The sequence below is a fragment of the Diabrotica virgifera genome, chromosome 5 (genome assembly GCF_917563875.1).
Source record: "Diabrotica virgifera virgifera chromosome 5, PGI_DIABVI_V3a".
Classification (NCBI taxonomy): Eukaryota; Metazoa; Arthropoda; class Insecta; order Coleoptera; family Chrysomelidae; genus Diabrotica; species Diabrotica virgifera.
In genome coordinates this window covers 245197828-245223145 of record NC_065447.1, presented here as the reverse complement: position 1 = coordinate 245223145, position 25318 = coordinate 245197828, and the positions used below count along the sequence as shown (strand labels likewise).

At 32.1% G+C, this 25318-nt stretch overlaps 1 protein-coding gene across 1 annotated transcript; it reads right to left on the bottom strand.

Annotated features, from left to right (window-relative positions):
- Positions 1-400: 400 nt before the first annotated feature.
- LOC126884756 (carbonyl reductase [NADPH] 3-like) lies at positions 401-24176 on the bottom strand. The gene is made up of 4 exons (XM_050650972.1): positions 24025-24176; positions 10762-11022; positions 8765-9003; positions 401-823 (listed from the first exon to the last, which is right to left on the bottom strand). The coding sequence occupies exons 1-4, from the start codon at positions 24079-24081 to the stop codon at positions 496-498; spliced, it is 885 nt and encodes a 294-aa protein (XP_050506929.1). The 5' UTR covers positions 24082-24176; the 3' UTR covers positions 401-495.
- Positions 24177-25318: the final 1142 nt, after the last annotated feature.

Genomic DNA, 25318 nt, shown 5'->3' with positions numbered 1-25318 from the left:
AATATTTCATGGGGATTTTTTGTGGAGATATTTTGTCGAAAAAAAATTGTGGGGATTTTTTGCCCGGGGATTGTTTGTCCGGGGATTTTTTGTCTGGTGATTTTTTGTCCAGGGATAATTTGTGGGGATTTTTTGTCAGGGAATATTTTTGTCCGAACCCCGCTCAAGCCAAACCCCCTAGTGGAAAATTCTGAGTGCGCCACTGACTAGGTGTAACCAGGATGATCCTAAGGGGGTTTTACAACTACTTGATGGTTTCTGGGGGGTATGGAATAGTAATGGTGTTAAGCGTATAGAGCTCAAAGTACATCCAAATGGAGGGGGGTTATAACTCCCAAATCCCCCTGGTTACGCCTATACACAATAAAAAGATCTCTGTAGGATAATGAATAAATTACTATTGTTCAAAATATCTTTTTATTAGAAGATATTAATTGCAAGCAATAATAAAATTTGTTTTAATAAAAATTAATTGAATATTATTGTGTGACGAATTTAGTATGGTGGATTTGGCATTTCGTTGCTGTACCAATCAACTACTGTACAATCTCTCCAGATATATTTCCCCTTCACCTCAGCATCCAACGCAGCAAATAAGGCACTTCTGGCACCTTCATCGGTAGTTAAAAGACCTTTATGGCGTGTCATGTCAGTTATGACCCACCCTGGATGAACCGAGTTGATTGAAATATTACGATTGGGCTTTTCTTTGTCGAAGAGTCTCTGCTGGATAACGGTCAGTGCTGATACACCCACTTTAGAAACAGCGTACACGGTAGCTCCTCCCCAACCGTCTTCTACGTGTGTGTTATTTTCTGTAGCTCTAAAACATAAACATAAAGTCATAGTTTTAATGTAATGTAACTTTAAACGTAAAGTCGACAGCTTTAATGTACATACCAGGGAAGGCGAAACGAAGATATATAAAAGAGCCAAACAGAGCGCAAAGAAAGCAAAAGATTTTAATCAGATTAGATGTATCCTAGATGAAAATAATAAAATACTAGTTCACGAAAGGGATGTCAAAAAGAGATGGAGAGAAAGTACACGCGAAAATATAATTGAGATTTAGGTAAACTAATAATATAATATTTTGCTTCTTTATAAACATTCTGTAATCACCTGGGTCTTTCACTATACCTATATGTGGCAACAACAACATGGGGTTGTGTAATGGTCAGGTGTTGCCCCTGTATAAGAGAAGTTTGTGCCTTTGTTGTATTTATCCCATGCCTACTCAAAAATGCCTATAAACTAAAAAAGACATAGAAGAATAATATTGTCTAATGGTCGGCAGTTGCCCCTGAGAGCAAAAAGTTTGTGTCTTTAATGTATTACTGGGGAAGTATGGGGAGCATTGGGAGAGACAGGAAAAGGTGGCTAGCAGGTCTATTTAATAGAATTATGGAAGTTGGACAAATGCCAGACGAATGAAGAAGCAGTATACTAGTACCTATTTACAAAAACAAGGGAGACATACAACAATGTACAAACTACAGGGCTATAAAACTGCTTAGTCACACCATGAAAATATGGGAAAGAGTAATTGATAGACGGATACGTGAAGAGACCGAAATATCCCAGAATCAATTTGGCTTTATGCGGGGCAGATCAACAACAGATGCAATTTTCATTATAAGGCAGTTGATGGAAAAATACAGGAGCAAAGAAGCAAACGCTCATATGGTATTCATTGATCTTGAGAAAGCATATGATAGAGTTCCTCGAGAGATTCTGTGGTGGGCACTCAATAAGAAAGGAGTCACTGGTGAATATGTAAATATTGTGAGGGGTATGTATGAGGGAGTAACGACTAGTGTTAGGACAGGTGTGGGAGAGACTGATAGATTTCATGTGAAAGTAGGATTGCACCAAGGCTCGTTGCTTAGTGCGTATTTATTCTCATTAGTTTTGGACCAGATAACAGCGAAACTACAGGGTAACATTCCATGGTGCTTAATGTATGCTGATGATGTCCTGTTAGTAGGAAATAGTGAAAGAGATTTAGAACAAAAACTGGAACAGTGGAGACAAGCTCTGGAGGAAAAAGGTTTAAAACTTAGTAGGACAAAAACAGAGTATTTGGAGTGTTCTTTTAAAGATGGAGTTACTACAAATAAAATGGTGGTATCTTTGGATGGTGAACTCATTGTAAAAAGCAATAGTTTTAAGTACCTGAGATCGGTATTACAGAGTAATGAAGAAATAGATGGAGATGCATGCAGTAGAATTAGGGCTGGGTGGATGAAGTGGAAAGAAGCGAGTGGTGTGTTGTGTGACAGAAAAATTCCAATGACGCTGAAGGGAAAATTCTATAAAACAGCCATAAGACCGGCTATGATGTACGGAACTGAATGTTGGGTAGTGAAAAAGAAAGTGGAACAACGAATGCATGTGGCGGAAATGAGAATGCTTAGATGGATGAGTGGAGTGACAAAGAAGGATAAAATTAGAAATGAGTATATTAGGGGAAGTCTAGGTGTGGCACCAATTGATGCCAAAATGAGAGAGCATAGGTTAAGATGGTTTGGTCATGTTCAACGTCGAGACGTTAATCACCCAATACGAAGAATAGCTGAAGTGCAGATTCCTGGAAGGAGTAGGAGAGGAAGACCAAAGAAGACCTGGGGGAGACGATAAGGCAGGACATGTTGGTAAAGGGGATTAACATTGATATGACCCAAGATAGAATTGTGTGGAGAAATGAAATTAGGGAAGCCGACCCCGCATAGGGATAGGCAAAGAGAATGATGGTGATGATGATGACAGCTTTAATGTACACAGGAAAATAAAAACTAGAATACAAACAAAATAAATATACTAGTTGATGAAAAGGGAAACATAGTAATAGATACATAAAACAAATTAAGGTTATGGGCAAACTATATAGAACAGCTGTTTAACGACTAACGAGACACAATAGACAACAAATATTTCGTTAAAGAGTGTTCAATCTGCAATTAATCCCTTAATTTGTAATCTCACATTATTCTTAACTTCTTAAACTTTTATAGTTTCACCGTGTATAATTGAAACATTGGGAAAATATATCGAGTAATATTTTAATTATTAGTCCAGTGAACCTTTTTCAACCTAAATAAATTGCCAAATCGTGGTATTTCCAATTGTACTTCCTAGTATATGTTGCAATAGTTTCCTCAATTAAACTGTGGTTACAAGCTTTTAAAAGATTTCAAAGTTCGTTGCTGTTGTCATGCAACATATTGATGAATTGTATATTTTGACGAGATTATAAATTAGCCAAAGGGACTATTTTGTGTCGCAGTCTATTATAAAAAGTTATCTGAACATTACTGAACAACATCTATAGTGTAATACTCAGTAGCTGTCAATAAAACCATATTTTTGCTCCACACTCAAACATTTATTTACCATCGTCGATCGAGAAGAAGCGGACAAAGGGGCATTACAAAACATTTCGATCCTGGCATTTACATCGAATTGTCCAAAGAGACTGGATCAGAAATAACAGAAAGTGAAGTAAAACACACAGTTAAAGAAATGAACACTGGGAAAGCTGTATGACAAGACGAAATACCGAAAGAAGTATTGCAACTTATAGCTGACTGTAATATACATGTAATTGTCTACTTATTTAATATATACAGGTATATTACCTAAAGAATGGCTTCTATCAACATTCGTGACTATACCGAAAAAGAAAAACGCCAGTAATGTTGAGAACACCGTACCACAGACAAATGTGCCACATACTAAAAGTATTTCTAAAGATTATTCATCTTAGAATATATAAAAAGTTAGAACAAGTCATTGGACAAACTCAGTTCGGATTTAGATATTCTTAAGGAACCAGAGAAGCATTATATATGCAGTAAATGTACTAGTACAGAGATGTTTAGATGTAAACTAGGACATCTATGTCTGCTTCCTAGATTATAACAAGGCATTCGATACGGTGAAACATAATCCGTTAATAAAACTACTGAGAACAAAGAACATCGACACAAGGGATATAAGAATAAGAATAATAAATAATCTGTATTATGAACAAAGAGCTGTCATAAGAATAAATAGTTTAAAAACTAATAACATAAAAATCAAAAGAGGTGTTAGACAGGGCTGTGTCTTGTCGCCATCACTGTTTAAGGCATACTCATTGGAAATATTCAAAAAAGCATTAGAAGATGAAGTAGCAGGTATAAAAAGAAATGTCCTACTCATATGTGAAATTAGATATGCTGATGATGCAATACTAATAGCAGAAAATATTACAGATCTACAAAGAATTTTAGATAAGGTGGTTGCATGAGTTAAGAATTTGGTCTGTCAATAAACATAAAGAAAACAGAATTCATGGTTATATCAAAGAAAAATATTAGAAATATCAATCTACACTCTACACGTAACTAATAAGACGATAGAACGAGTTGAGAATTATAACTATTTAGGGACAAACATTAATGAAACAAACGATTATACCAAAGAAATCAGGGTTAGAATAGAAAAGGCTAGAAGTGTATTCAATAATATGAAACAAATATTATGTAGTAGAGACATCAGCCTAAATCTTAGAAAACGAGTAGGTACTAAAGTGTTATGTGTCTCAAGAAATTGGAAGCATTTGAAATTTGGACATATCGAAGGATGCTGAGAATCTCCTAGACAGACAGAATAACTAATGAAGAAGTACTAAGAAGAATGGAGAACAACAGGGAGATACTGGATTCCATCAAAATAAGAAAACTACAATATTTGGGTCACATAACACGTGGTGACAGATATGAACTCCCAAAATTAATAATGCAGGGAAAGATTCAAAGAAGGCACAGCATAGGCAGAATAGAAGAAAAATGTCCTGGCTGAGAAACCTCAGACCACGGAGGGGTGAATGGCTAATTTCATTCATACTTTATATTTTCGAGGGTGCTGAAAATGAAAATGAGGTTTATTTTGAATTTTATATGGGGGAATATTGTCAAAATCGCAATTTTAACCTAAAAATAAAAAAAAAATGAAATCACGTTTTTTTGCGTTTACCTCGCTACAACTCTGTTCGATTTTAATATTTTTTTCTGAAATTTTTACAGTATAGGTATAGCTCTAACATTTCTGAAGACAACGGTACCTATATGTTTTAAGCTTTTATTCTTATCCTGATAAAGGTTATGAATTTTTCAAAGGAAAAGGTGCGGATTTGTTCATTGCAAAGTTTAATCGCAAAAGTTGTGTGACGAAGTTTAAAATTTAGCTTCTTAATCACGTTTATGTTAAAGTAGAAAATACAAAGAAGTTTTCTGGTAAGTTTTAGATCAAAATGTTTCATAGAAAAAAAATAGTGCAACTTTTAATATCGACATAACGCTTATTTTTCGACATACTGACCATGGGTAGAGAATGGCTAATTTTGGTAGTGACGTTTTTGACCGTGATAAAAACGAAAATGAAATTTATTTTAAATTTTAGGTCGGGGAATATTGTCAAAATTGCAATTGTACCCTAAAAATAAAAATAAAATTAAATCACTTTTTTGCGTTTCGCTCGCTACAACTCCGTTTTAATATTTTTTTTTCTAAAGTTTGTACACTATATATCGCTCACTTTTTTGAAGACAATGGTTTCTGCTTTAAGCTTTTAGTCTTATTCTAGTAAAAGTTATGAATCTTTTAAAGTACAAGGTGCAGATTCGTGAATTGCAAAGTTTAATCGCAAAATTTGACTGACAAAATTTGAAATATAGATTTTAAATCAAATTCAAAAATAAAACATGAGTACAAAGAAGTTTTCTGGAAAGTTTTGGATCAAAATGTTTTATAGAAAACAAATGGTGCAACGTTTAACATCTACGTTCTAAATCCCCAAAATAACGCTAATTTTTCGAGATACTGATCATTGGTGGTGAATGGCTAATTTTGGTCTTACTTTATGTTTTTTATGGTGCTGAAAACGAAAATCAAGTTTATTTTGAATTTTAGGTGGGAGAAAATTGTCAAAATCGCAATTTTGCCCCAAAAATAAAAAAAATGTAAACCACGTTTTTCTTAAAATTAAAAGTTGCACCATATTTTTTCTATAACACATCTAGACCTAAACTTCTATGAACTCTATGGTTTAACATAAACGTAATCAAATAGATAAATTTTAAATTTTGTCACTTAATTTTTGCGATTTAACTCTGCAATTCACGAATCTGCACCTTTTATTTTTAAAAATTCATAACTTTTATAAAAAAAAAAGACTGAAAGACTACAGTTATTTTCGTAGTCTTCACAAAGGTAAGAAATATATGCCGTAGAAATTTTAGAAAAAAATATTAAAATGGAACAGAGCTGTAGCGAGTTAAACGTAAAAATTCGTGACTTCAATTTTTTTTTTCATTTTTAGATTAAAATTGCGATTTTGACAATGTTCCGTCACATAAAATTCAAAATAAACCTCTGTTTCATTGTCAGCACCATCGAAAACATAAAATAAGATCAAAATTAGCCATTCATCTCCCATGGTTACTATTTCGAAAAATAAGCGTTATTTTGGGGATGTATAACGTCTATATTAAGGCTATGGGTACATAATTCGCAAATATTTTACGTGTATCCCTACTTTTTCTGTCTTTACACGGCAAATTACGTGTAGTAAAATTCACACTGGTATGGATATGTAAACATTACTAGAATGTCATTCTACTTGAAAATGTCATCATTAATTTAAAGAGATGGGTTTTGAATGTTCTTGGATAACTGTTATTTTTATAATTGCAAATTATTAATTTAGTTAATAAATGTGATAATTTTTTCACTAACTATGTATTCAGTGATTGTAATAATTTATTTGTACAACAAAGACTAATACTCAATCGAAAAAAGAGAAAAAGTGTTAAAGTGATTTTTTAATAATATATTGTTATGGAACGCTTACAATTTTGAACATCTTTAACAACAAAATACTTGGATCACAGAATATATTATCCTGATGTATTCTCTGCTTGGATCTTCCACAAATAATACACAATAAATAACTTTTTATTAAGTTCACGTCTTAAATCAATTATTTATCAAATACATTATATATCAATAATATTTAATCAATAACTTAACATATTCCCGATGCAATGTCAAATATTTAAAATTGTCACTGATTGTCAGTGTCTGACTGACAATATCTGACAATATTATATTCGGCTGAGTGCGTTGTAAGACAAAGATAGATTTGGAAAATATTACCACGGCATTGTGTTTATTTTTTTCGAATCCTGAAAAAACCAATAAATATTTTTGAAAAATTTAAACGCAGAATGAAAGACTAAATTATTACCGAGGGCCGAAAGTCCCTTAGAATAAATAAAAAGTTTATTTTGAATGATATATTTGAAATTAAAAATCACACTAAATTTTCTCTTAGTTTTTCACCCCTATAACTTATTAAAATAAACATTGTAGAAGTTCTCAGGGACTTTCGGCCCTCGCTAATAACGTGATATTTCATTCTGCGTTTACATTTTTCAGAAATACTTATTAGTTTTCTCAGGATTCGAAAAAAATGAATCCCCATTTGAATAGCATTGCAGCCGAAAATACGTACCGATCCTCTTAAAAGTTGCGCCATTTTTTTTCTATTAACACATTCGCGGACACGCTGTCATTTTATACACGTATTCTTATGGAGTAAATTACTTCATATGCAGTCATGACCGCGAATGTGTTAAACATTTGTAACTAAAACTTTCCAGAAAAATTCTTTGTACTCGATAACAGAACGATACAGAACGTGATTAATAAGATCAATTTTAAATTTTGCCTCTTAACTTTTGCGATTTTTGCGATAAATTTTACGATTAAACTTCGAAATTCACGAATCTGCACCTTGTACTTTAAAAAACTCATAACATTTACTAGAATAAGACCAATATCTTAAAACAGATACCGTTGTCTTCAAAAAAGTGAGCAACATAATATAGTGTACAAACCTTCAAAAATATTAAAATCGACCAGAGTTGTAGCGAGTTAAACGCAAAAAACCTGTGATTTCACTTTTTTTTATTTTTATGGTAAAATTGCGATTTTGACAATATTCCCCCACCCTAAATTTAAAATAAATTTCATTTTCGTTTTCAGCACCGTCAAATACATAATCTAAGACCAAAATTAGTGGCACTATTTTTTTTTTCTATAAAACATTTTGATCGAAAATTTTCCAGGAAACTTCTTTGTACTCTCTATTTTAACATAAACGTGATTAAAAGGCAAACTTTTGCGATTAAACTTTGCAATGCACAAATCCTCACCTTTTCCTTTGAAAAATTCATAGCCTTTATCAGTATAAGAATTAAAGCTTGAAACAGATACCGTTGTCTTCAGAAATGTTAGAGTAAATAAACTGTAAGAATTTTAGAAAAAAATATTAAAATTGAACAGAGTTGTAGACGCAAAAAAACCTCATTTCTTTTTTTTTATTATTTTTAGGTTAAAATTGTGATTTTGACAATGTTCCCCCACATAAAATTCAATATAAACCTCATTTTCGTTTTCAGCACCTTCAAAAATATAAAGTATGAATAAAATTAGTCATTATCACCTCTCCGTGGTCAGTACCTGGTCATTTTAGAGGTATCTCCCGCTCACCTAAATGGTTTGGAAGCAGCTCAACTGAACTCTTTCGGGCTGTAGTGTCAAAAGTTAGAATAGCAATGATGATTGCCAACCTTCGTCGCAGAGATGGCACGTAAAGAAGAGCAAAATAGAAGTGAAGCTACAGTTTTGCGATGAACTGATACTTGATGAATACTTACTTTACAAACTTTTCAAGTAATTTACTGAGTTCGGGTATGGTTAAATCTTTTCTCGCAAATTCATTTCTGAGTTTCTCTGTTGGTATTTTCGACAGATGTCCTTCAGCGCTAGAAAGATTTACAACTCTTCCGTTTTTCCTCAACAAAGGAAACAAAGCTTCACAAACTTTTAAGGTTCCAAAGTAATTGCCTTCTATAGTTTTTGATGCTTGAACAGATATAGATTCTGGAGCATCTGTCTGTAATAAAAGTAAAATAGGAAATGGTTGAATGCTCGAATATATGAATTTTACAAAGGCAAAGGCATATATCGAGCACTGAATTTATTTAATCTTGACCAAGTATACTTTCGCTATCTAGAGCATCATCATCTTCAACAAGACCAAGTACGCAAAATTCGATTTAGCAGAACCGGACTTACAGCCATTTTTTCATAATAAGGTTCCCACTCACCCCCACCTCTTATTTGTAAAGGTAGACTTACACTTGTGAAATCAAATATGCGCAGAATTTTATGAAGAATACGATGATTGGATTGCCAGTGCCCTTTCATAAGGTAAATTTTGTAAAATTTTGATTTTTTAATTTTTGATATTCAATTACGCCCTCTAGCGGTGGACCTACAATTATGAAAATAATTTCCAGGCTTTTCCCGAGGCAACTTTTGTCATAAATATTTTTTTCTCAAAGCTGTACTATAAACGGTTCCTGAGATATGGCCGAGAGCCATTCTTATTGGGACACCCGGTACCACAGCCTTTTCGTCATGTATATCAAATATCAAACAATATTGTTCATACAGTAGGCTGTAGGCTTGCCTGTTACAGTGTACAATGGTTTCTAGGGCCTGTGGCCGAGACATTTCTTTGTGTAATATTTCTTCCAACTCACTCTCTCCTCTCTGGTTCTGATAGTCAGATGGACAAACGCCGTCCAGCATTCTGCAAGCCACCTCAACACTTTGCCCCAGCACTTTTTCGGACTGTTTGCTTTTGTGGCCTACACCAATTATTCAACCGCATACCCTGAAGAGGACCACAATCCTAAACAGGGACAAAATAATGTATTCCTAACGAAATAAAGAATCCTTAACCTATCCCAAAACGTACTTTTAAGTTAGTTACCCCATGTTTTATTGCAGATTTGAATACCTAATCAAAAAATTAGGTAACATTTATTTGAGACATTTTTTAGATTTGTTGATAGATGGCGCTAATAAATCGATTTTATTTATCGCTGTAATTTTTCCAATTACAGCGCCATCTATCAACAATTCTAAAAAATGTCTCGAATAAATATTACTTATTTTTTCATAAGGAATCCAAATCTGCAATAAAAACGGGGGTTTCTATTTAAGATTTTAAAGTTAACCCCACCCCACCTCCATGAGATGGAGTGGGGGGTTGTGTTTAGCGTTATTCTATAGGTTTTTGAAAAATACTACACACATTTTATTTGGTTTTTCATTTAGACGTGTATTTCTTGAGATATTAGACCGTTTCTCTAATTTACTTAGTGCCTCGGAGAGCACGTAAAGCCGTCGGTCCCCCTGGGCTAGTGTACATCGGCACTAGTTACTTAAAACAGGGTTAAAGATGTAAATGGCGCCGGAACTATCCGAAAGGATCTCCCCGGCAAAAATGCCATACGATATTATTATTATTATTATTACTTAGTGTATCAAGATAAATGGTTTTTTCGGATTATAGCGCTATCTATCCACAATTTGAAAAAATGTCTCGAGTAAAACTTACTTATTTTTACGTAAGGAATTCAAATCTGCAATAAAAAGACATGGGGATTCCTATTGAATATTTTAAAGTTACCCCCCACCCCACCTCCAAGTGGGAAGTGGGGGCCATGTTTGGTATCATTCGATAGATTTTGAAAAATATTGAACACGTATTTTTCAGCTTTTCGATCGAATGTTCATTTCGCGAAATATTGGACCGTCCCGCTACTTTTGGGACACCCTGTATATTGTTAAAAACACTTACACTAAAGGAAACTCCTGCATTATTGATTAGCAGATCCAAACCTCCATGTTTTGTTTTAATAAAATCCCTTAATTTATCTACACTGGCTTGGCTAGTAATATCCAGTTGGTGAAACACTGCTTTCTTATTTTCTTTTTCTAGCTGAGCTACAGCCGCTTTACCTCTTTCTTCATCTCGAGCTGTCAGGTAAACAATGCCATCAAATCTGTTACAGAGGCCCCTGACAATACCAAGTCCTATTCCTTTATTTCCACCAGTTACCTAAGAATTACAGTATTTATTAAAACTTCAATTAAGTGTACAAGAAAGAAAACGTACAATCTTCATGTGAATAAAACTAAAATTAAAACCATTTGGTTTTTAAGTAAGCCTTAATAAGGTTGCAATAAAACCGCTTTCAGCATAAAAGGGCCCACTCTGAAAGAGTTCAATAAAACCAAAAATAAAAACCTTCTTAAAACTTTGTTTTCTTAAGCAACTGGTTTTAAAGCTGCTGTGAAGGTGCTTTTAAAACCATGTTAAAAGACACTTTAAGTGCAGACAGTTTTATAGCAAACTTAAAAAGGTTTCGTAAATGGAGACTTTTAAAGACGATTTACCATATTAAATGATTCTCTAAACCCATATACCTACTCCATATAGGCCAACAAATTTTTACATGTGTTATGATAGGTACATACGCATTTTTGTAATCATAAAATAATAAAAAGTACTTGGTTATTTCGGACTGTTAAGGTAGAAAAACACTTGCGCACCCAACTTTATTGATAATGTTAACAAAAAGAGGTATAAATAACTCACGCGCCCTAAAATTTCTGACTTTTGGCGATTAAAGAATAAAAATAATAAAAAAATTTAAATTCGAAAAATATTAATTTGAAAGAAAATTAATTTTATCTACAATTTTAATGCTTAAATGTTAAAATAAATCGAATTTATGTCTTTAAGTCGCTTATTTATAATTTTTATGTAAGCCTTATATTGTAATCTATCATGGCTTTCAGCATCTCCAGAAAGCAATATGACCGAAATCCAAATAAAACTATTTGGTCTATCGACAGAGAATTGATAAGATCAAATGGTTTTATTTTATACCTTGCCAAGAGCATAATCCTACATAAAAGCAAGGTTGCCTTGGAATTAAAACCGTTTAGTTTTAATGCTGCTGTCAATAAACCCACTCGGTTTTAAGGTGAATCTAACCTAAGTGTGTGTTGTATTTTTCTTTTAAAATGACCAGTTCGTTTATATTTTAAGTACTTGCGACATATTTCTTCCATACTAACGGTAATTCCACTTTTTACAACACATTACACCACTGTTTCGCTCTAAAACAAATGGCCGACCATTTTGGACATGAAATAAGAGGGGATGGGTTTAGTTTTAGTGTTTCTAATAAGAAGAATAGTTTAGTCTATACGATAACCAAATTGATTCAGTTAAGAGCGTTTGGTTTTAATATAGCCTACTAATTGCTTTTAAGAAAGCAACTTTAAAAGACAACTACAAAAATAGCTTTAAGGCATATGTTTTACTGACATAATAGTCTTGAGATCAAGTAGTTTTAATAATAGGTTTTATTAGTCATATTAGGAGAATCTTTAAAACTGCTTTAAAACTAAAAGGTAACAAACAAGAATCTAATAAAACCAAACAGTCCGGAAGTTCTTTATAAAACTGATTAGTTTTAAAGTGAACTGAGAATAAACCATTTTAAAACTACAATAAGACAAATTATCTATTAAGATTAATTAGTCTTATTTGATACTCTTATTAGATACTTTAAAAGTGTGAAAAATGCTTAACAGTTTTAAAGTTCTGGCAGTATATCTACAAGGTAACTTTAAAACCATTATCTTCTTATTTACCACAATAAAACCTTCATAAACCTTAAATAAAACTAAAATGTTTTTATTGTGCTACTTGGGTAGATAGGTACCTAATCGTTTGGGTTAGTCGGATTAGGGCCTACCACCACATGGCAATCCTGTCTTAAGAATAAGAATCTTCTGGTCCGCACAAAAGAAATACAAAAAAAGATAGAACTCTCTTCGTGATTTAAGGAATAACCAAAACAAAGAAAAGGAGGAGCAGTTCTTTATTAGTCAATCCAACAGAGGAGGTACAACAGCCGAAACCGGGACATCAAGGAACAAAATATGTCTCCCAGAAATATTTGGGGTTGCACCCTTTACCCTAGGCGTGATATTCGTTATATGGGTTCTCTAGACGCGATGGAAGAAACAGCTGAGACATCAAATCCGCCAGGTGGTCTCCAAACCAATGAAAGCTGGATTGAATTAAATTGGGCGCCCAATATCCGGAAGTCGGAAGTCATCTCCTAAAGGAAGAGCTACAGTGAAGAGCCAGAGAAGCATGTGCGCACAGGTTTTGTGAGTAAAAATAGATTTTTTTCTTTTAAACATGATGTAGTATTAAGATAATCAGAGCAGTAAACAACATCGTTCATTATAATACACGCACAGGCTGTGTTATTTAAAGAGAATTGTGACAAATTTACTTCTTTATAAGAAACTTTTGGAATTTACACCCACATAACAATTTCATGTTCTTAGTAGATTCATAGAACATACTTTTCAGAAAAAGTATATACTGAGAATGTGCGTAATTACCATTGCGAATGTGCAGAGCAGATACTGAGTATATACTACATTACAGTACTTAAACGTTCTATGTATGTACTTAGAATGTACTACCGCACTTCTTTTCAGTATATACCAAGAATGTTCTTTTTAGAACATTCCAAGGACGTGCTATAAACCTTCTATGTGTATACTTAGAACATACTACCGCACATCTTTTTAGTTTATACCAAGAAGGTACTTTTTAGAATATTCCAAGGAAGTGCTATACACCTTCTATTTATATACTAAGAACGTACTACCGCACATCTTTGTATGGGAAGAATATTATATTTTAAGAATATGCTAAGAAAGTGATATCAAGTGCTATATTCTATATTGCTTAGAAGTATGTTTTCAGCATCACCTAATCTCATCTTAGGTTCTACTGGTTCTACCAAATATCTATTTACATATTTTAATTGCAAATGAGAATGTAGTTAGTACCTACATTCTACAATATTACTTAAAAAGTAAGTACATATTTATAAATTTTAGTTATTTATATAAATCATTATATAATATTTAGCTAAACTAAACTATGCATAATAAGTAACTAAAATTTATATAATACTTATATGTACTTACCTATTTAAGTAATATTGAGTTATCAAAATAGATTATATGTATTTTGAAGCACCGCAAACAAAAAAAACAGATTATGTATGTTCTTTAGTCCTAGTACTATACATCATTCGCCTTCATCCTTAACACTGCATAGATCCATAGATGATACAAATAATGAAATAATGCCTGTTTTCTTTTTTATATTTTACGGTTTTTTCCTATCCCTGATCCATTCAGGTAAGAATAGAAATGGTCAGAATATGATGGGGGGAGGGGGGTTATGAATGTATTGTGGAATAACAAAATCGGTGGTCAGTGTTGCCAAACGGAGAGAAATTTCCCTTTTTGCGGGAATTTTCAACATAAAAGGTGATAAAGGGAAAAAGTTAACTCAAAAGGGAATTATTGTTCCAGTCCAAATTGTAAAATATTAAGAAAAAATCAAAATATTTGAAAATAATTCAACATATCTTCTCAGATTTTGTAAACAGGAGGGAAGTTTTTTTTTATAAAAGTGGGAATTTTTAAGGTAAGTTGACGGAAAAAGCTTACTCGACGGTTGGCAACGCCAAAGCCTTTGGTTGCTTTGGTTGTGCAGTGTGGTACGTTTTGGTTCTGCGAAATGGCCTATTGAATTGAATGTACCTAAATTCAAGTTCCAAGGATGTAAAAATACTAATGATTCATGATAAACTCGAAATGGTAAAGTCATTTCAATTATGAAAACGAATTTTTAATAGTATCTATGTAAACGTTAATACAATTAATGTTTAAACTTTTTTACCCTACAACAATTTTGAAATGAAATTCGTCCAAAACTACCTACATACATAAATTTTATTAATTATGTATTCTAAAAAATAACGAAGTTGATAATCTATAAGGCTAATATTATACTTCCTATACATACAAATTATTTTTAAGATATTTTAAAAGTATCTACTTATAAGTATGTGTTAAGAATGTACTTATAAGTATGTGTTAAGAATATTCGATAAAGGTGTATTCTAAGAATAAACTTTTACGAATATTCCGAGATCCTACGTACACGAATATACTTAGTATATTCGGTACGAGAATATACTTTAAAGTATATGCAAAGAACATGAAATTTAGAATGCTTTTTAAAGTAGATGCTATGCTTGTACTACACATATACTAAAAAGAATATACTCCGACGAATGTTGGTAGTATATGCTTAGAACATGATGCGAACATCATTGTTATGTGGGCATATCCTGTAGGTAATTGTACATAACCTGTAGGTAAGTAATTTACATAACCTACATATTTCAATCTGTGTCAATCAGCCTTAACACAAAAATAATATTAAATAAATTTAATGAAAAATTCCTTTATAAAATTTGTCCTTTGTCATACCGCTCTTGTATTCCTACTTTTTATAAGGAAAGAACTGAAATAAAAGAGGGTCTCTCAGAAGAATTTTATTAATTATCTTTTTAATTTATATAAGTATTACGAGATTTTCTATGATATAAGTATAATCAGGCCCGCCGAGAGGGGGGTACAGCAGGTACATTTTACCGGGGCCCGGCGTCGACCAGACCAAAGACGTAATTTTTCCAGTTTTTTTTCCTCCTCACTTTATGTGCATAAAGCGTTTAGTTAATACTCAGCTATATTTAATATGATATTTACCTATATTTTGAAATATGGGGCCTAGTATTGAAGCGACTGATAATTTTGAGCCCGACGCAATATTGCGCTGTGAAATATTTAATATTGTCATAGATTGTAAATAAGCAACTTAACCAGAAGATTTAATGCGGTAATTAAAATTTATTCGCTATTTATCATTTTATGGACATTCTGAGATGAAGATAACGCCAATATTAAGAAAAAAATTGATATATTGCGCGATTTTTATAAAGAAAACGATAGAGCGATGTACAGTAAAAGGAGAATATTTGTGAATATTTGAATCATTACTTCCTAACGTCGTTATAGCCACAAAAGGGAAAAGATCCTTTAAGCTAAGCATTCACGATCAATCCATAGGGCTTTTCATTCACAGTCATTTGTTTCGAGCTTCTGTCATGTGTCACATAATATTAATATATCTACGACATACGTTATTGGAATATACAATAATACAAACCAAAGACGTATGACGTAGATATCTTAATATTATGTGACACATGACAGAAGCTCGAAACAAATGACAATCGATGAAAAGCCCTATTTGGAGCCACGCCAAATGGCTTCAATCAAATGGATTGACGCCAAAATCATAGCCCATTCATGACCACTCCAAATTGGTTATCATTTCGTATTTGACGTGGTTCGGTGAAGACGCACAATGTCAGATTCCGAAGAAGAACTCAGCGTAGAATGAACGAAAAATGGACGTGGGTTTGGAAATCCAAATTTTGGCATCACGCAAAAAAAACAATCATGATTCAAAACACTCACGATCAAAATTTGACTGTATATCACGCCATTTGACGCGATGGCATAACCGTGAATGTCCACCTTTAGTTTTCTTTCTCGCATAAACAATGCTATGCTATCTACAATGAAACAGGATCGGGTAACTAGCCTAGCAACTTTGTGCATTGAGAATGATTTGGTAAAAACATACGATTTTTCGAAAATTATAAACATCTTTGCCAATCGAAAAGCACCGGTAATGTAAATATTTTGACTATTATAAAAATAGAATCAAAATTGAATAAAAGTTATATTTGAAATGTTTCTTATTATTTATTATCGATAATTTTATTTTTATAAAAATTAAACAATTTTTTTCGCTCTTCACTTTTTGCCGGGGGCCCGCTCTTCACTTCTTACCGGGGCCTACTCGTACCTCTCGGCGGCCCTGAGTATAATTAGAATTAATTGCAGCAGTTAAATTTTTAGATAAAACCACTTAAATGCAGTCTATTTATACTTCATGGCTACATTTTTTTTTTGTTTATCAAAGGTAATACCACGAGTCCTCTAAATTTTATCGATAAATTTTTTTGTTTTCACGAAAACTTCTTTATTTGATAAAATTACGAAAACAAACCGAATGATAAAATCACGAGTCCGAAGGACGAGTGATTTTATCCATTTCGGTTTGTTTGAGTGTTTTTACCCTAAATAAAGAAGTTTAAGTATGAAAACGAAAAAATTTATCAAGCAAAATTTAGAGGACGAGTGGTATTTGAAAAGATTATTTTGTGAACCAATATGTATTATTAGTGAATACGGCCATCTGTGAAATATTTTTAAGACAACTAGGATCAATGTCTAAGTAGGTTATAGATAAATTATTTTATGATTTAAAAATGAACCAATTTATTTATTATATTGTTAATACATAAAAAACTGTTTAAATCGAAAATGAACAATTATTAAAAACACAATTTTTATAGCTAATATGAGATTTTCCAATGTCGTTCGTAACGTCTAATCTGTCGTCACTTTCAGTATCATTAATTACAGTCGCAGTTGATGTACTGGCAATGCACTCAGTTGTAGTAGTTGTTCTAAGTTTATTAATAATTTTTTTATGATGTTCTTCATTAACTTGTAAATAAGGTTTTAACGAAGAAGCTGTGGCATGTCCAGTTATTTTTATTGCCTCCTGTTCTTGAATTCCTGCCTTAACAAGATGAGATACTACACTGGATCGGCTTGAATGATTCGTTATTTTTCGGTTTTGTGTGTCCAATCCGCATTTTTTGCAGAGTTCTTCAAGCATTTAGCCATTTCATTTCGTCCAATGGGAGTATTTTTATACCATATTCCATTACCTGTTTGCCAGTATGGATTTGGGGTAAGGAAAAATCTATCGCTGGTAATATTTTTACCACGCTTCTCCATGATTTTTTTATATAGTCTTATTGGGCACCTTTCTGGATCTTTAATGTTTGGGGTCAGCCATTTTGAATCCGAACACTTTTTTTGACCACCTTGGCATGTTTTGGTAAAAATTGGATTATATTCAATCCTTCCTGTTTCTTTGCCGGCATTATTTATTTCATATTTGAAATAATCAATTCTACAATGAACACCCTCACCACCGCGCCAAGCTAACTCGTAAGAGACAACATAAAAAAATTTCATCTCTAATCCTAGCGGATTATTTTCATCGCACGAGTCTATAATACTCAAATACTCTTTTTCATCCAGCGCTATAGCACTTTGTTTTCTTTTTTCGGGACGACTTTGTAACTCTTTCCTTTTTGCATTTCTCACGTCTCTTGTCTTCTTAAATTCAGTGTCGATAAACGGGTTAAAACTTATATTAAACTCTGAAAACTATTTTTCTTGAATCATTTTGGCTGTTACATTCCAAATAGTTTTAACAGAGTATTCCTTGTAATCTTCACCATTCATTTTCTTCATATTCATTCCCCAATCTTCAAGAACTTTTGCAATTTCTTAAATACTTGTATTATCATTCAACTGATAGTTCCTTACTGTGCAAAATTGCTCAAATTGTGTCCAAACAGACCTTTTTGTCTTAATTGTATTTTGAGGCGTATTATTTTTTAACAAATCTTTAATTTGTTCATGATTATTGTCACCAAATCTAACGCTAACGTCCATTTTGTTTAAATTAAATTATGACGATGTTAAATCGCGAAAATTTAAATCGGTCAAAATTGGGCGGCCTACTTGCTTCGTGGTCTTACCCAGCTACGCTGGGTGAGTTCACCAGAGTGCAGTGGTGTAATTGGTTTTGCCTAACCCCCAGGTGAATGCATTTTATTTAATTATTATTCACCCGTGTTTTTGTATAATAATAAAATAGGAGAATGTAATTTTAGAACTATTTTACTAATTCTACTAATATAATGTGTATTTTAAAAGTAACTATTGTTCCAAAATATTACGTTGTAAATATTCGAATCCTTTTATGTGATAACACTGGTTTGTTGAAATCGGCAACAAAATAGAAGAATTAGTTCTGTGTTCTGTGTACGGTTTACATCGGTTCTGTTTGACGTTTATGAAAAGTTTAGAAATATTTATTTTGAAAATAAAAACTGTAGAAAATCTGAGTATATCATTCGTGGTTAGTGTTTTTAAAATATCTATGTACCAGGGCTGTTCATAAATTAAGTTAGTAAACACAGGTATAACCTCGTCCAATTTACTTACCGTTGCACGTCATCCGCGCCATAGCCTGTGACACGATACCAACACGAAATATTTAGGCGGTAGGTGTGTTCTTTTTTTAGAATCAAAATGATTCTAAAAAAGAACACACCTACCGCCTAAATATTTCGTGTTGGTATCGTGTCACAGGCTATGGCGCGGATGACGTGCAACGGTAAGTAAATTGGACGAGGTATATGTACGTATTATGTGAAATTTAGGGTACCTTAAGTTTTATCAGGGAAGAGATTGTTTTATCAAGGAAGAGGCTGTTTTATCAGTATAGTATTACACTCAATGATTAGCTAGAACGACGCGTGGTGATTGGCTGAAAAAGCAAAAACGTCAGAATTTGACAGGTGAAAAAAATAATCAATATAAATACTTTATGACTTTCCAATTTTTTCGTTTATCAGTAGGTACAAAGGTACATCATGACTTTTCAATTTTTTGTTAATCAACATAAATATTTCATGACTGCAATTTTTTGTTTATCAACATAACATGGAATCTTCTCCGAATAATTTAAACTTATTTTTCGAATTTGAGTTGTTTAGTTTTTTGTATTTCTTGAGAAAATTCGCGCCGTAGTTATACCTACATATTTTTCCTCTACATATTTTTTTACATCATCAGAACGTACAGTACAGATTTCAATTATTAACAAAAAGCCACCAACTTAAAAAAAACTTATTTTGAAGTGAGAATTTTGGATTGAAAATTCGGGTTCTTTTTCCCAAAATAAGGGAAGAAAATAAATATTTTAAATAAAAAATTTACCGTTTGGAACATAAAAAGTTTCAAAATTTCGTATTTTTTTTGTGGAAGATAAAAATAAAAAAGTGTAAATAATATAATACAAAAGTTGTAATCTATTTATTAGCTACAGCTTTTACATTTAACTTTTTTCAATTGGACTTGCATTTTTGTCAAAAATGGTGATAGACCGGTGTTTACCCTTAAAAATTCACCCCTTAACGAAAAATTGTAATTTAAGACACCTCTTCAGCAGAATATATTACTTTATTCAAATTTTGGATTTACTTAAGTTCACGTTTGTGTGGTCGCCACTCTTGTCCCCCGGCCGCCATCTTGGATAAAGTGGCGCAAAGGGTTTTCTCGCTGTATCTCGTAAATTAGCAACCCTACCGAAAATTTTATAACACATTATTTTTAGCAAATTAAATTGTATACAACTCTATTTTCATTTCATTTTGTGGTAAAATGAAAAAAAAAAGTTAAACAAACGAAAATGTTATTTTTTTATCATATTCCTACGAGTATTTAAAAACCCAATCAACTTCGGAGCAGAATCAACCCAGATATATTAATAAAATGAAACAAATTTTTAGCGAAAATTATTCATTGCTTTATAATAATGCTCCGACATAATTTTATTGTAAAATGGTTAAAAAACTTTTAGATACTTTTGTTTATAACTTTTTTATTCTTCATTTTAAGATAAAAAAAAGAATGTGTGTATACTTTGTACGCACGTAAGAAGTTATACTTCTATTATACGATTTCAACGAAATTAATATACTTTAAACAGTTTATTTATATTTTATTTAAATATTAAACTAATTTTAATACTTACTACTTCTTAAAAAGTTTTATTAAAACAGTGCCAAAAATTAAAATAATAGAAGAATAAAACACACACAAACAAACACATTGAAAAATGCCACAAATGATTTCTGAACAATGTAGGAAAAAATTTTAACTAACTACGTATTTTCTGTGAAAAAAAATATAATAAATAAACTTACAATCATAAAATGTATAAAAAGAATAAAAAAATAAAAGTCTCCATTGGGGTTCGACCCGCTTATCAGCGCAGTTAGTATTGAAATTCATTCACCTTACACTTTTACCCACGGAGACCATGTGTCATCATGTGCGAAGATCACCTAACTAAACGGATTAAACTTTTGACAGTTCGGAATTTAACCAAATTATTTAGAATTGAAAGAAATATTAAAATACAACAAAACATATGTTTTGTAGAGTAAGAAAACAATATATTAGGTGAATATTGATAGAAATTTTGATGGTAATCAAATTATGTAAATCAAAGCATTACATACTATTTTGGTAGGTTCTTTTTAAATTTTCCAAATACCTAAGTACCTATGAAATTTTTTATTAGGATACTGAAACATTTACAATTATTACGTACCTGTCGCTTCTAAAAACTATTTAAAAAGTCACTACAATATTATAAACTTGCTTTTTTCTCTGTCATCACAACAATAAAAACTAATATACACAACATTAATTTGTTTATCCAAAATCTCCATATTGAACAATTATTGACAGATGATTTTAACACCCATCAGATCCCGTATAACGTTTATACCATATTGTCGGTGTGCGCATGCGCCCAGTAAAATGAAAAATTCACCCTCGTGCCTAAAGAAGTATAACTTCAAAAATAATAGGAATAAAGTTATATTATGTAGACAATTTGATTTGCTATAAATAATATCCGATCAAATGTTCTGTACCTAGGATTGCTAGTTTATTAAATACAGCGCGAAAACTCTCTGCAAAATACACGGTTATGTCTACAAAATGTAACATTACAATGCACTGTAGGTAGAATTCTGTATGTATTCAGAAGCAATATACATACAGACGGTACAGTGACAGTTATTAAAATAATATTTAAGAACCCCTTACTTAATTAAACACGTTAAGTTTCTTCAAATTGCAATTAAAAATTATGTAATTTTATACAATATAAGAAATTGTCATTATGTAAAAATAATTAGGATACTGGTTAAAAATATTGTCTGGCCTTATCATAGAAAATAAATTTTGCCCCATTTTGGATGCAAGTCCATAGTCGGTTCGCTAAACTCAGGACACAACTGGCTAGTGATTTTAATAGATGATTTTTTGTTTTTGGCCAATTTTGCCAAAATTGGCAAAATGACTAACTACACTGCGGTGCCAAAAAATCGATCCACTAAAAATTTGTTTCGAATTCTAATTCGAAGTTTCGAATTTCCTAAACCTGTTGTTGGATTTAAGTGATTTTTTTATCACGTTATAGCCTTATTCATTGACAATATCGCTGTAATAGTATTGTTGCTAGACAGTCAAACTGTCATTGTATTCGCTCTGAGCGTTAACAAAGTGTCAAAGCAAAATCGATCGACCTGCTCATGGTGGCGGTTTTTTGAAATTTTATCAGGACGCTTTGTGTATGTTTAAATGAGACATTTAAAAAAAATGCCGTGTCACGCTAGTGATATTATGTATTAATATAAACAGAAAATAAAAACGCACTTAATCTGATATAAATTCTTCTATTTCCAATATTGATTATCAGTTTCATTTTGTATACATAACCTCACTATCGCAGTTTATGTCAATAAATCTTTATTAACGAAAAAGAAAATATTTTTGTTGCACTATAAATTACAGTATAAATTAATAACTAATGAATTCTAACAATTGTATTCGGTTATTATCACTACAAAATAAAATATTCAAGTTTAACAAAATAATCCCATAAGACTCAATGTTAAAACGTCCTGACAAAATCTGACAGCGTGTCACGTGACTGTAAGTAGAGGGGAGACGCACGGAGCCAATACAGGGTGTACGAATCAAACTGTGCCTTTTTCTCAAAGTTCGCATCTTCCTGTGGACTATTCTAGCATTTATAAAATACTGAAATTAAAACCTAACTATAGCCCCAGGTTTTCTTAACATTTTGTCTTTCGATTCATTCGCTTATATTGGATAATGAAAAAGTTAGGTACTTTAACAACTGGCCATGTTCGTCATCAGTACAGGGTGTTTCTAAATAAGTGTGGCAAACTTTAGGGGGTAATTTTACGTGAGAAAATAATCACAATTTGCTTTATAATCATAATGTCCGCAAACGCTTCGTTTCCGAGATACGGGATGTTCAATATTTTTTTACAAACTGACGATTTATTTATTGCATTAAAACCAGTTGAGATATGCAAATCAAATTTGGTGGGTTTTAAGAAGTAGTTATTGCACATTTTTTGACATACAATTAAGAATTTTATATTCACCATTGGCGCGCAAACAGGTATTATGACCCATATTATTACCCGTACGCACGCCAATGGTGAATATAAAATTCTTAATTGTATGTCAAAAAATGTGCAATAACTACATCTAAAATCCCACCAAATTTGATTTGCATATCTCAACTGGTTTTAAAGCAATAAATAAATTGTTAGTTTGTAAAAAAATATTGAACATCGTTCACGTCCGCAAACGAAGCGTTTGCGGACATATGATTATTAATCAAACTGTCATTATTTTCATGTGTAAAATTACCCCTTAAAGTTTGCCGCACTTATTTCAAAAAAAGCCTGTACTGATGACGAACATGTTGCGAGGGCCAGTTGTTAAAAGTTGTTGGCCAGTTGTTAAAGTACCTAACTTTTTTATTATCCAACATAAGCGAATGAATCGAAAGACAAAATGTTAAGAAAACCTGAGGCTATAGTTAGGTTTTAATTTCAGTATTTTATAAGTGCTAGAATAGTCCACAAGGTGATGCGAACTTTGAGAAAAAAACACAGTTTTATTCGTACACTCAGTATACAATGACAGTTTGACTGTCTAGCAACAATATTATTACAGCGATATTGTCAATGAATAAGGCTATAACGTGGTAAAAAAATCACTTAAAAATAACTTAAATCGAACAACAGGTTTAGGAATTTCGAAACTTCAAAAATGATCAAATTTTTAGTGGATCGATTTTTTTGCATCACAGTGTATATTTACTAATTATTAACTATTTAGTAATGATGTTTTGCCAATTTTACCAAATTGGCAAAATTACTTACTAAAATCACTAGCCAGTTGTGTTTGAGTTTAGCGAACCGACTATACCAGGAAAATAAGAAAAAAAACATTTTTAATATAAATTTATTAGAAAACTTACCACGGCAACTTTTTGCGAACTCATCTTGTGATTTGTGATCTTGACAGAAACAAGCATAATAGCAAAGATTTATATAATATATGCTTTCTACCGGAACCCTATCTAAGATAACAAGGAGATAAAAGTCTACTTTGTGGGTAGTGGGGTGGTGCATTTTTTAATCACATAGAACATAAAAAAATTGAATTCTGAGAGTGAGTGCATTTTGCATCTCTTAACGGGGGACGGGGGTACCTTTTAAACTCAATCACAATATATTGACATAATTATTTACGATATTCTACATATAGATAAGTAGGTACGTTATTTTAATCAAACATGGAAATAATAGTACATAATAATTGTAGTTACATATTAAAAACTAATAATATTATAAGCATATAATTATAAGCTAATACTAAAAAGAATAGCCAGGGACAAGTCACCGTTAGGCAGAAGAAGTATAGGATGCCCAAGGAAAAGATGGAATGACAGCTTAGGGGCAGAATGAAAGGCACCGTTGAAGAAAAACAGGATGTTTAAATCTGCTTCGTTTCGATTTAAACACTTTCCTCCGTGGGGGGTCGTGTTTGGTACCATTCGATAGTTTTTCGAAAAATATTGAACACGTTTTTTTCAGTTTTTCGATCTAATGTTCATTTCGCGAAAGATTCTATTTTTTTTGTGAAACGTGACTCGTCCATTTCCTTATAGGCTATTGATTATGTACTATAGAAAGAAACTACAACGTTAACGGGGTTTTATTATTTCATATGGTCAATGAATCTCTATATATGAAAAAATCGCGGAGTGCTACCATTTAAAGGGGTGCGTTTTTGAGAAATGGGTGAATTAGTCCCTGGGCACAGGTTACATTAGGGTGAGTTCTATGCACTTTTGGTACAAACAGGACTACATAAAAATTGTTCCTGGTTAAATTTTCTATCTAAATATAACTTTTTAAAGTCAAAGATACTTTTTTTACAAAAATATATTCAAAAGAAAAAGCACAAATAAACCCAAAAGAAAGAAATTTTGTTTTTTGTCCCATAACTTTTGTCCACGGGGATATAGGTATAGACATTGCTTCACAGAAAAAAAACTTACATATTTTCTCTTTAAAATGATGTTTGGTAGAGGTCATTAGGATTTAAAGTTTTCGAAATATGATTTTTCAAATTTCTCCACTCACAGCAATTTTGGGCAATTTTCCTTGTTATTTCGCAAATATTGTTCTGTAACTTTTTGTCTACGTAACTTCTGGCATATGCAATGGTAGGTACATGTAAGAGGAATAGAAATCAATTACCTTTAA